General features: G+C 39.9%; 1 protein-coding gene across 6 annotated transcripts in view; it reads right to left on the bottom strand.

Annotated features, from left to right (window-relative positions):
- Positions 1-13,875, bottom strand: part of sec24b (SEC24 homolog B, COPII coat complex component) — a 63,209-nt gene that overhangs the window by 16,614 nt on the left and 32,720 nt on the right. For 4 of the 6 annotated variants that reach the window (XM_061976779.1, XM_061976778.1, XM_061976780.1 and 1 more), the window contains 5 exons: positions 8,931-9,068; positions 8,740-8,844; positions 8,518-8,610; positions 8,150-8,253; positions 5,981-6,627 (listed from right to left, as the gene is read on the bottom strand). In XM_061976779.1, the coding sequence (XP_061832763.1) occupies positions 6,513-6,627; positions 8,150-8,253; positions 8,518-8,610; positions 8,740-8,844; positions 8,931-9,068 (555 nt within the window). In that variant the 3' untranslated portion in view covers positions 5,981-6,512. Of the gene's footprint in view, positions 1-5,980; positions 6,628-8,149; positions 8,254-8,517; positions 8,611-8,739; positions 8,845-8,930; positions 9,069-13,875 lie in introns of those variants that run through there. The other 2 variants (XM_072914891.1, XM_072914892.1) reach the window with 1 other exon arrangement.

Below are 13,875 nucleotides of genomic sequence, written 5' to 3' on the forward strand. Positions count from 1 at the left end.
CGACCTCGAAGCTATTTTATTTGGTACATGGTGTAATGATAAGTGTGACCAGTAGATGGCAGTCATACATAAGAGATACGTGTAGATTGCACTATGATGGCAATATGACTCAAGTACACACCAAAATGTTATATGTTCCATTGAAAATATATAACATTACACACAGCGCTCAAAAATCTATCAAAATATTTTAGTATGACTTTGGTAAGATATGTAACCGCACCGTTTGATGGATTGTTTGCGCATTAAACATAGGAGTATTATTATGGTGTGTGTGTATAAGGTAAGACATTATCTGGCGTTTTCTTTCGCAATATTATGCAAAAGCAACTTACCTTCTGGTACCTGCTGATCTGTATTTGGGATCTGCAGAAGTCCTAAAAAAATTGCGCGAGTGCGCCTTTGTAGTCCGTAGTCGATAACCTGTTTCTTCTTTTTCTCTATCTTCTTGTTATGGGACATTCATCCTCCACTGTTGCCATTTCTAATATAAAGTAGTGTAAAGTTCTTACTTATATCTGTCAGTAAACTCGCCATGAAAGCGCTAAAACATACCGGTGTAGTGAGTTTACATTATTCACCCAAGGAACTTTAGTTATTAGAGAGTTACGGTCGGACGGTTTTTCACGGGTGTTGTTGTTTCCGGAAGAGGAGATACTGCTCCGTTTTTGATTGAAGTAAAGTCTGAATGTCATTAAAACAGTTAGCTCCATCTTTTGACACTTCTTCTTCTCCCGTCCTTGCGCGCTACACCGCTACAACAAAGATGACGGGGAGAAGACGCTGTGAGCCACGTAAATAAGACCGCCCACAAAACGGCGCATCCGGAAGCAACTGTCAGAAAGTGACTTGAAGATGATCTTTAAAACAATCTATGCAACATTTTGACCAAAGAACCACCATTACATGTTACGTAGACCACAAGGAAGTATTTTACATTTAGAAAAAAAATAAAATAATATGACTCCTTTAATGCGCCCTATAATCCGGTGCACCTTATTACGAAAAAAGATAAAAAAATAGACCATTCATCGGCAGTGCGCCTTATAATCCGGTTCGCCCTATGGTCCGGAAAATACGGTATGTTTATTGGAAAGCAACATGAAACATTTTAATCAATGATCTGATTGGTTTGGTATTACATATTTATTTCCTGTACTAAGTACGGTCCTCAACTGGCATTTGATTGTGCAGCGGTACCAAATGTTTAGGGTTGTTTTTTTCTCCTTTGTCACCATCTTTAAGCAGATCCATCCCCTAAAATGTTTGTAAAGTTCCCCTGCTTATTTTAGTGACACAAACCAGACCTTTATTTGAAAATCTTCACACGCTTCTGTCTTCGGGACTACTGCTGCTTTAGTCAGCTTTCTGCTAGAATCCCAAGTAGATGAGAGGAAAAGTGGACCGGATGAAAACCTCAGCTGGGGTCTGAGGTCTCCACCGGCGGCGCCACGCTCAACATTGGGCTCCCTCTGAAGTTTGTTTCGCATGTGGTTCGAGTGGAGAAGGTTAAAATAAACCCGGCCGCTGACAAGCCGAGCTGGAGCTGCGTGGGGTGGGGCGTGGCGAGGGAGGGGCTGGGTCAGGCTGCGGGGAAGCTGAACAAACAGCGGCGCGATGATAAGTAGAAGTGAGGATAAACACAGGCGTAATTATGAAACCAGGACTGGAGACAATGATGTTGTGGGGAAATCTCCACACAAAAGACAAGACCATTTAGGAAACCACTGATGGTCCACAGGGAAACTTCCCGGGATGAAAACCAGACAATGCCCTTATCTGGCCAAGACATTTTTATCCCGAACAATGTTTTTCCTCCAATTAGAAAGCCAACACAAAAAAGAAAAATGCTCTCCACTGATGCCAAGACTCCCAAAAAGAAACAAAGATAATCTCAAACTAGGAGCACACATCTGCTCGGATTCCAGAGACCAGGAATGATAAGGATAACTTGTATCTTTCGACGGAACGTGGAGCATGAAAAGTGAAACCTGATACAGACAACAAACCACATTTCAACACAACCTGAACTGCGGGAAAAGAAAACTTGTTTCTAGTGTATTTTGGCTACGTCAGTGAGTGACTCCTTGATGAACAATGTGCAGGGTGAGCACATCAGTTCCCCTTTAAACCTCACCTTACGCAACCAAAATCTGAACAAAACACAAAATATTCTTCTTCTTAGAAAGTACCATTTTCACAAGAGATCCCACAATAGTATGCAGTATACAGGTAAAAGCCAGTAAATTAGAATATTTTGAAAAACTTGATTTATTTCAGTAATTGCATTCAAAAGGTGTAACTTGTACATAATATTTATTCATTGCACACAGACTGATGCATTCAAATGTTTATTTCATTTAATTTTGATGATTTGAAGTGGCAACAAATGAAAATGCAAAATTCCGTGTGTCACAAAATTAGAATATTGTGTAAGGGTTAAATTTTGAAGACACCTGGTGCCACAAACTAATCAGCTGATTAACTCAAAACACCTGCAAAGGGCTTTAAATGGTCTCTCAGTCCAGTTCTGAAGCCTACACAAACGTGGGGAAGACTTCAGATTTGACAGCTGTCCAAAAGGCAACCATCGACACATTGCACAAGGAGGGAAAGACACAAAAGGTTATTGCTGAAGAGGCTGGCTGTTCTCAGAGCTCTGTGTCCAAACACATTAATGGAGAGGCAAAGGGAAGGAAAAACTGTGGTCAGAAAAAGTGTACAAGCGATAGGGATCACCGCGCCCTGGTCAAGATTGTGAAAAAAAAAACCATTCAAAAATGTGGGGGAGATTCAGAAGGAGTGGACAGCTGCTGGAGTCAGTGCTTCAAGATCCACCACCAAGAGACGCTTGAAAGACATGGGTTTCAACTGCCGCATACCTCGTGTCAAGCCACTGTTGACCAAGAAACAGCGCGAAAAGCGTCTCACCTGGGCTAAGGAAAAAAAGAGCTGAACTGCTGCTGAGTGGTCCAAAGACATGTTTTCTGACGAAATCAAATTTTGCATTTCCTTTGGAAATCGAGGTCCCAGAGTCTGGAGGAAGACAGGAGAGGCACAGGATCCACGTTGCCTGAAGTCTAGTGTAAAGTTTCCACCATCAGTGATGGTTTGGGGTGCCATGTCATCTGCTGGTGTCCGTCCACTCTGTTTCCGGAGATCCAGGGTCAACGCAGCCGTCTACCAGCAAGTTTTAGAGCACTTCATGCTTCCTGCTGCTGACCTGCTCTATGGAGATGGAGATTTCAAGTTCCAACAGGACTTGGCGCCTGCACACAGCGCAAAATCTACCTGTGCCTGGTTTACGGACCATGGTATTTCTGTTCTAAATTGGCCCGACAACTCCCCTGACCTTAGCCCCATAGAAAATCTGTGGGGTATTGTGAAAAGGAAGATGCAGAATGCCAGACCCAAAAACGCAGAAGAGTTGAAGGCCACTATCAGAGCAACCTGGGCTCTCATAACACCTGAGCAGTGCCAGAAACTCTTCGACTCCATGCCACGCCGCATTAACGCAGTAATTGAGGCAAAAGTAGCTCCAACCAAGTATTGAGTATTGTACATGCTCATATTTTTCATTTTCATACTTTTCAGTTGGCCAACATTTCTAAAAATCCCTTTTTTGTATTAGCCTTAAGTAATATTCTAATTTTGTGACACACGGAATTTTGGATTTTCATTTGTTGCCACTTCAAATCATCAAAATTAAATGAAATAAACATTTGAATGCATCAGTCTGTGTGCAATGAATAAATATAATGTACAAGTTACACCTTTTGAATGCAATTACTGAAATAAATCAAGTTTTTCAAAATATTCTAATTTACTGGCTTTTACCTGTATACTGTAAATTTGTCTTGCGCATGATGTTAAAGTGCATCCGGCAGTGGAGGCTCCTCTATGGGGGTCTTGGGGTACTAGGAGGTTAACCCCTTTACTACCTACTCACCTACTCACCTACTCAGTGGCCTAGTGGTTAGAGTGTTCGCCCTGAGATCGGTAGGTTGTGAGTTCAAACCCCGGCCGAGTCACACCAAAAACTATAAAAATGGGACCTATTACCTCCCTGCTTGGCACTCAGCATCAAGGGTTGGAATTGGGGGTTAAATCACCAAAAATGATTCCCGGGCGCGGCCACCGCTGCTGCCCACTGCACCCCTCACCTCCCAGGGGGTGATCAAGAGTGATGGGTCAAATGTAGACAATAATTTCGCCACACCTAGTGTGTGTGTGACAATCATTGGTACTTTAACTTTACTGTTACCCCAGGTGGCCCTTGGCAAAGGCCTAGTACCTGACTGCCCCCTAGCCAGGGATACGGTGAAGACCTTAACGGCGGAGCAGGCGACTTATATATGTTTTTTCCCTTCTTTATTATGCATTTTCGGCCGGTGCGACTTATACTCCGGAGCGACTTATAATCCAAAAAATACGGTACATTTTATAAAATGAAAATAGAGAAAAAAAATACCGGCAGCAGTAAAGTTTAGATCAATGAAGGAAAGAAGAAAGTGAATGAATGTTTATAACTGACATATGCATAAACATGTGTTTTCTTTTGTATTATTTTTTTTAATGAATTAAGTAACGTTTATGACAACATTTTTCCAAAACACAATATAGAATGTGAGTTATAACAGGATAATGCATACATTTATCATTTGATTTCAATGGGTTATACTTGTATTGCGCTTTTCTACCTTTTTTTTTTTAAGGAACTCAAAGCGCTTTGACACTATTTCCACATTCACCCATCCACACACACATTCACACACTGATGGCGGGAGCTGCCATGCAAGGCCCTAACCAAGACCCATCAGGAGCACAGGTGAAGTGTCTTGCTCAAGGACACAACGTGTCTAGGATGGTAGAAGGTGGGGATTGAACCAGGAACTAGGGATGTCCGATAATGGCTTTTTGCCGATATCCGATATTGTCCAACTCTTAATTACCGATACCAATATCAATTGATACCGATATATACAGTCGTGTAATAAACACATTATTATGCCTAATTTGGACAACCAGGTATGATGAAGATATGGTCCTTTTTAAAAAAAATAAAATAAAATAAAATAAATAAATTAAAAACATTTTCTTGAATAAAAAAGAAAGTAAAACAATATAAAAACAGTTACATAGAAACTAGTAATTAATGAAAATGAGTAAATTAACTGTTAAAGGTTAGTACTATTAGTGGACCAGCAGCACGCACAATCATGTGTGCTTACGGACTGTATCCCTTGCAGACTGTATTGATATATATTGATATATAATGTAGGAACCAGAATATTAATAACAAAAAGAAACAACCCTTTTGTGTGAATCAGTGTAAATGGGGGAGGGAGGTTTTTTTGGGTTGGTGCACTAATTGTAAGCGTATCTTGTTTTTTTATTTTGATTTAATAAAAAAAAAAAAAAAAAAAAAAAAAAAAAAAAAAAATGATACCGATAATAAAAAAAACGATACCGATAATTTCCGATATTACATTTTAAAGCATTCATCGGCCGATAATATCGGCAGGCCGATATTATGGACATCTCTACCAGGAACCCTCAGGTTGCTGGCACAGCCACTCTCCCAACTGCGCCACACCGTTCAAAAGGGTTACAAAAGTGGGATCCCAAAAATTAACTGTGGGACCCCATTTTTATGACGTGATGGGGTCCCTGGGACCCATATTGTGCGTATAAATCGCTACAATTCCAGTAATAATATGCGATTTGTCGTTAAACAACGTCCCCGATGGGACTATTTTGTGCTAAAGAGTCCTATGCCAGTGTTTGTTTACAGTCCTGTAGCATGGAAGAGCTATTTTTCATGAGGTCAAGCCTTCTATTAAATGGCTGCAGGAGTGATGAGGTCATTGGGGAGTGGGCGAATGATGCAGCGAGGGCGGGACATGAGTGGAGTGGAAACACGGTTTTATGATGTAATGACAGCTTTTGCACTAGAGGGTGGGATTAAAAGTCTGTCAGGTTTGGTTTGTCCTTTTTATTTATTAAGCTGCTTCATAAATTATCGCACATAAAAGATTATTTTCAGTAGTTACAAAGAGGATAGCATACATTTATAGCGTCTCGGAAGAAAACAAAAACAAAGGGAGAGGGTTTTTTCCCGTGATTGGTCAGAATTAGGGAGCGAATGAGGGTCAAGGTCCCATTGCTAGCAATCGAAACAACCATGGTTCTTCAAGAGCGCATGCCAGTGAAAATCTTCTCCTCTCCAGTGTGTTCAGTCTTCCTTTTAGTAAAATCTTCTAAAATGAAAAATAATAAAAAAAAAGAAAAGAAGACAGCACTAAAGCGCTACGAGGGAGCCTCACGACAAAAGTGGCATCTTCTTGGCTCAATTTTCCCTTCAAGTCCCACATGAGCAATTAGTGGAAAAGCTACGAGTCAGCGGTGGAGGTTCTTTCATCGTTTCTCGACCCCGCTTGGTCCAATCAGAGCCAGACTTAAAAAAAAAAAAACGGCTAGTGTTCCTGCTTACCATCCAGAAAGATGGCAGCCTATGAGGACACCTGCTGCTGGATGTGCTGCAAGAACTCACAGTAGGACGACCCCGACTCAGACCGATCTTCCACCAAGTGCTGGAAAAAGGTCGCGTTGGCGGAGGCGTCATCCCTAAATATGGAGAAAGACAAAGACTTTTACATTGAATAATTGGGATGTACAGTGAATTCAGATTTCCTTATAAAAAGTAGAGATCTTATTGGTGGTGAGGGGTGCGATGACTGTGTTAAACATCATGTCCCTTTTTTTTTTATGTTCTTGAAATTATACTTTTACTATAATATAAACATAAATAATAATAGTAATAAATATAACTGCAATACTTATACATTAAGTTATAAGATTAATTCAGTCACATGGGTGTGGGGTTGTGTTGAACATTCTATTAACTTTGTAAAATGTGATGACATTTATAAAAAATGAACTTATTTCCCCACCGTGCAAAATCGAAAAATAATATATATATTATATTATAACAATTATATATATAATATATATATATCGATAATATAATTTTAACGTGTGGGGGTGGGGTGTCGGTGATTGTGTTTAACATTGTTTAATGTTTTATACATCATATAATGTTTAATGTAATATATAAATGTGTGTATTTATATATTATAAACATATACACACACAGTATATATATACATACACATATACTTATATATACATACACACAGTATATACATACATACACAGTACATATATATATATATATATATACATATATATACATATACACACATATACAGTATATATATATATATATATATATATGTACACACATACACAGTATATATGTATATATATATATATATACACAGTATATATATATATATATATATATATATATATATATATACACACATACATATATTATTTATATAATTTTTTCCCTTGTAAAATCTAAAAAAATCATTAAAAAGAAAAACAAAAATATGTAATAAATTGATAAATATAAAGACAATATTTATGAATGTATACGATTGATTCTGTAACATGTATATAGTTATATAGTATTTTTTATAGTATATTTTTTTACAACCTAGCTGTTTGGACAATAATACAGATACAATTTATACACACACACACGCACACACATATTTTTTAATTTTATATTACAACTTTTACTTGTATATTTTGAAATATTATATATTTACCAAAAAAAACTAATTTAATCGTTTTACACAATTTGATTTTGCATCCAACTTTGCAATGTAAAAAATAAATAGTAATTTGAATTATTGAATTATTAATAGTTTAATTATTGAATTATTAATAGTTTTTATCTGCTCAGAAAGATTGTACTTGGCTCGTTATTTGTGTGTCATTCCAGCTGTGCACTGGTAACACAACAATGGCACTGAGGAAGGACAAACAATGGATTCTCTGAGGAAGCAGCCGCCCTTGTCGTCAGTCAGAAAGAAAGACGAACTTCCTCTCAAGAGCTTGCCTTGATTGTAAGAAAAGCTGATGACGTCTTCTGTGGTGTTTTTAACCCACCACGTTTCCATCAAGCACTGAGACCACTTTTTTTTTTTTTTTTAATTGTCAAAAGTTGTGCATACATGACTTTACTGTATGAATGACACACAGATCGGGACTTACTGAGATGCATTTTCACGCTTACTTGAGTACATGCACGATTGAACTGAACGCTCGGTTGTCCTGCAGCCAGTCCAGGAACGCTCTCAGCCTTTCCGACAGCGGCGTTTGCAGCTCAGGAATGCAACTCTGCCAAAAAAAACCCATCACAGTGAAAAAACAAAACACAACAACAACAACAAGCTGCAGTCGCACAATGCGGTACACAGAAATGTGGAATGTTTGGTATGTAGGTGGCTCTGGGAGGCATCAACCCCGCCCTTAAACACGCTGACGGCTGCTGTCAGAACATTCTAGAGGTGAAAAGGCAGCACCAGCATGTCTCATTTGCTGCACGTTGCTTTTTTTTTTTTTTGCACTAGCACAAAATGCAGAGCACTTTCTAGCACTGACCATGTTGGGGGGGATTGACGCGTAGTTGGGGTAGTCCAGAACGTCTCGGATGAACATCTCATTGCAGCATTTGCCAACCCACAAGTAAAACACCTGCATGCATGCGGGGAAAAGACCTCAATTAGTCACTACACAAATGGAACTGAAGACATGTTTGTTAGCCAGAAAGGGTTGAGGTCATTGAACACATCACAGTGGAGCTGCAAGGAGGCTGAAACGTACGCTGCCGCAGTCCATAAGGAACGCTCCATCTCGGCTCAGCCTCTCCGCAGACAAGTGGAGCAGAGGAGGTTGCGGGACCAGTGCATCGTTGAGGTGGAGCGCCCCCTGCAGGACAAATGCGGACGTTGCAATTTTTTTTCTCTGAAGGATCATTTCAGGTTTGGTTGGATCTGGCTCTCGTGCTCGCTCGCCTGGTCAGACATGTTGTCCAGGCGGTAGAGGTCGGGGTGAACCATCCGCATCAGCTGCTGCAGCGGCTGCGTCTTGAACTCGCACATGGCGAAGACGCGCTCGTCCAGGCGCGTGCTCGTCCCCGTTCGAAACGCTTTCTGAGGGAGACAATTGCAGTTTAGAAAAATCGAATCACCATTTGAAGAGGAACTGCACTTTTTGGGGGAATTTTGCCTATCATTCACAAAACTTATGTAATACCAGAAAAAGTTTTTTTTAATGCATTCTAACGAGTAAATAAAAAAAAGACATAAGTATACTTACAATGGAGCCATTCTATTTTGCCTATAAAGCGCTGAAAAAAACATCCAAACACCTCCATCAACGATCATATACCATATTTTTCGGACTATAAGGCGCACTTAAAATCCTTTCATTTTCTCAAAACTCGACAGTGCACCTATGGAATCATTTTGGTTGTGCTTACCGACCTCGAAACTATTTTATTTGGTACATGGTGAAATTATAAATGTGACCAGTATTTGGCAATCCCACATAAGAGCTACAAGTAGACTGCCATATGATGGCAATATGACTCAAGTAAACACCAACATTTTATATGTTCCATTGAAAATATAGAAACATTACACATGGCGCTCAAAAATCGATCAAAATGTTTTAGTACAACTTTGGTAAGCTATGAAGCCGCACCACTTGATGGATTGTACTGTGCTTCAACATAGTAGTATTATTATGGTGTGTGTATTAAGGTAAGACATTATCTGGCGTTTTGTTTTGCAATATTATGCAAAAGCAACTTTTCTTACCTTCTGGTACCTGCTGATCTGTATTTGGGATCTGCATAAGTCCTGAAAACTTTCGCGAGTCCGCCTTTGTAGTCTGTGCCAACACCGTAGTTGATAAGCTTCTACTTTTTCTCTATCTTCTTGTTATGGGACATTCATCCTCCACTGTTCCCATTTCTAATATAAAGTAGTGTAAAGTTCTTACTTATATCTGTCAGTAAACTCGCCATGAAAGTGCTAAAACATACCGGTGTAGTGAGTTTACATTATTCACCCAAGGAACTTTAGTTATCAGAGAGTTCAGGTCAAACGGTTTTTCACGGGACACATTTGCGGTGTTGTTTCCGGATGAGGAGATGCTGCTCCGGTATTGATTGAAGTAAAGTGTGAATGTCATTAAAACAGTTAGCGACATCTTTTGACACTTCTTCCACACCCGTCCTTGCATGCTACACCGCTACAACAAAGATGACGGGGAGAAGACGCTGCCGAAGGTGAGCCACGTAAATAAGACCGCCCACAAAACGGCGCATCTGGAAACGACTGTCAGAAAGCGGCTTGAAGATGATCTGTAAAACATCATCCATGCAACATTTTGACCAAAGAACCACCATTACATGTTATGTAGACCACAAGGGAGTGTTTTACATTTAGAAAAAAAATAAAATAACATGACCCCTTTAATGCGCCCTATAATCCGGTGCGCCTTGTGTATGAAAATAGACCTCACTAGACCCGCTCATCGGCAGTGCGCCTTATAATCCGGTGCGCACTATGGTCCGGAAAATTCGGTAAATGCTGTAAGTATGTAGGTAATGTAGTAACAGGCACATTCATAATAACATACACTGTATTTTCCAGACTATAGTGCGTACCCACTGTATTTTAGAAGAGAAAAATATTTTCCATATATTAGCCGCACTGGACTATAAACCACAGATATATGCGTTGTAAAATAAGTTATTTACACAGAAACATTCTGTAAATGTTTATTTACATACCTTAATTGTTTCCAAATGGTGTCTGCAACACGGCAGTAAAACGTTGATCAAACAAAACAGAAGTCATCGTCATGTACCCTCTAGCTGCGGAAGCTAGCTCTCCAATCAGCTAAACAGACTCAATAACTCCACAATGACGTTTTGGGGAATTTACTGAGGTGTTTGTTTAACTGAAACAATAAAAAAAAATGCAGTTATAAGTTACTAATACTAACACAGACACACGTAAAAGTGTTAGTATATTAACTAATGCTAGCGTCATTACATTACAATGCATGAAAACACTAAACACTTTAATAAGTACAAACAGTTTTAGTTATATTAAAAAACTTGCAAACTTTGCTCGGAGTGATGAATGAGGAATCCATACGAGTAAAAACGCTATGGATGGCTAAAAGACTAAACAACAATTCTACTTCCTTTTAAAAGCACTACGGGTAAATGGAAGGACACTGAAGCACTTGCAGTGAGCGAACTCGTCAAAAAGATGGCGCCAAAGCACTAACAATAAAACACATTCTCAGTGTATTTGCTTGTTTTTCAGTGAACATTATTATGGCCATCAGCGAAGAAAAATCCATAAATTAGTCGCACCGTCTTATGAGCCAAAGGGATCAAAGTGCAGGTAAGAAAAAATGTACGGTAATATTTACGTATTTTGCTCTTTTTAAGCATACGGCGGCGCAATAATTTAAAAAACGCAGCAAAACGTTCACTTTTTCTTTTGGACAATATCACTGATGACTCACTGCAGATTTCATAAGAGCCAACAACCATAATTAGACATCACTTACTGTAAAATGTGTTCTCCGACTACTAGGGTGACATTCCCGTTTCGAAGAAGAATGACATGTAATCCTTGCGATGAAAACAGGGGGGTGGAATGAAATGTCTTTTCGGGTCTTTTTCACCACTTCTCGGTCTAAGTTGGCTGTAAAAGTATCGACTTCTCCGTTCACGTCCACATCATTTTAGTATCATGGTGAGAGACATGATATATGATCTAGAAGTAACTTTCATAGGCCCAGAGGCGATGCAGCAGCTCACCAGCTGATGATGTCAATACAGCAGCAGAAGGAAGTTACCGCTTTCTGATCAATGTGCCGCTAAATGTAGGTTATTACTAGAGATGTCCGATAATATCGGACTGCCGATATTATCGGCCGATAAATGCTTTAAAATGTAATATCGGAAATTATCAGTATCGGTTTGAAAAAGTAAAATGTATGACTTTTTAAAACACCGCTGTACGGAGTGGTACACGGACGTAGGAAGAGGTACAGAGCAGTTGCGTCTCCCAGTCATACTTGCCAACACTCTTGATTTTCCCGGGCGACTCCCGAATTTCAGTGCCCCTCCTGAATATCTCCCGGGGCAACCATTCTCCCGAATTTCTCCCGATTTCCACCCAGACAACAATATTGGGGGCGTGCCTTAAAGGCACTGCCTTTGCGTGCCGGCCCGGTCACATAATATCTACGGCATTTACACACACACACAAGTGAATGCAAATCATACTTGGTCAACAGCCATACAGGTCACACTGAGGGTGGCCGTATAAACAACTTTAACACTGTTACAAATATGCGGCACACTGTGAACCCACACCAAACAAGAATGACAAACACATTTCGGAAGAACATCCGCACCGTAACACAACATAAACACAACAGAACAAATACCCAGAACCAATTGCAGCACTAACTCTTCCGGGACGCTACAATATACACCCCCCGCTACGCCCTACCCCCCACCTCAACTCTGCCCCCCCCAGCTCTGCCCACCTCAACCTCCTTATGCTCTCTCAGGGAGAGCATGTCCCAAATTCCAAGCTGCTGTATTGAGGCATGTTAAAAAAATAATGCACTTTGTGACTTCAATAATAAATATGGCAGTGCCATGTTGGCACTTTTTTCCATAACTTGAGTTGATTTATTTTGGAAAACCTTGTTACATTGTTTAATTGTTTAACACCCTCCACTTTTAATTAATAACAATCTCGTAGAAAGGGTCAAGCATTTCAAATTCTTAGGGGTGAACATAACAGAAGATCTATGCTGGGACATTAACACTGCTTCTACAGTCGGATAGGCCCAACAACGTCTTTTTTTTTTGAGGATACTAAAATGCGCAAACATTCCGCAGAAATCAATGGTCAACTTTTACAACTGTGCCATCAGCAGTGTCCTCACTTACGGATTTTTAGTGTGGTTTGCTAGCTGCACTAAAGCGAACCAACAGGCCCTCCAGCGAGTGGTTTAAGCGGCGGGGAAAATTACAAGGACGATACTCCCAGAGATGAGTGCCATGTACACAACTCGCTGCCTAAAGCGAGTACACAACATCCTGAAGGACAGATACCACCCAGCACATGGCCTCTTCAACCTGCTACCCTCTGGAAGGAGGTATAGATCGATTCGCACCAGGACCACCAGAATGTCTCACAGTCTGTATCCCCAGGCTGTGAGACTGCTAAATGAACAGCCTGCCCCTTTGCTGCCCTGGACCATCTTATTATCTCACTCTTCACCACCTCAATAATTGTGCTCTGGACATTGCATTGCTGCAACATCAACATAACACCCATCAGACATCTGACTGTTCCCACCCCCACACCCCTCTTATTGCGATCTTCCTGACAATGCTAAAATGCTAAAATGTAAACTATTGTCAACCTGCACATCAATGCAGTTTCTATGCCGCTGGACAAAGCTCAAACAAAATCTCGTTGTTCATGTATGATTTAAGTGTTTTTATGACAATGACAATAAAGGAATTGATTGATTAATGCATCCAGCGGGGCATCACAACAAAATTAGGCATAATAATGTGTTAATTCCACGACTGTTTATATCGGTATCGGTTGGAATCGGTAATTAAGAGTTGGACAATATCGGAATTCGGCAAAAAAGCCATTATCGGACATCTCTAGTCATTACCCATTATAGTCGCTAATACTTGGTTAATACTCAGGTCAGGAAATGTAAACAGAGTATTGTTGGCATGTTTTGGATGGTTATTTATTGGGTTTTATGGTCTCATTAGACTTTTATTTACAAGTTAGAATGCATAAAAAAGATATGTGTTCCTGTCCCTCATAAGGATTGTGAATTATAGGCAACATTCCAGAAAAAGTGCAGTTCTGTTTAAGGCTGATT

The sequence above is a fragment of the Nerophis lumbriciformis genome, linkage group LG16 (genome assembly GCF_033978685.3).
Source record: "Nerophis lumbriciformis linkage group LG16, RoL_Nlum_v2.1, whole genome shotgun sequence".
Lineage (NCBI taxonomy): Eukaryota > Metazoa > Chordata > Actinopteri > Syngnathiformes > Syngnathidae > Nerophis > Nerophis lumbriciformis.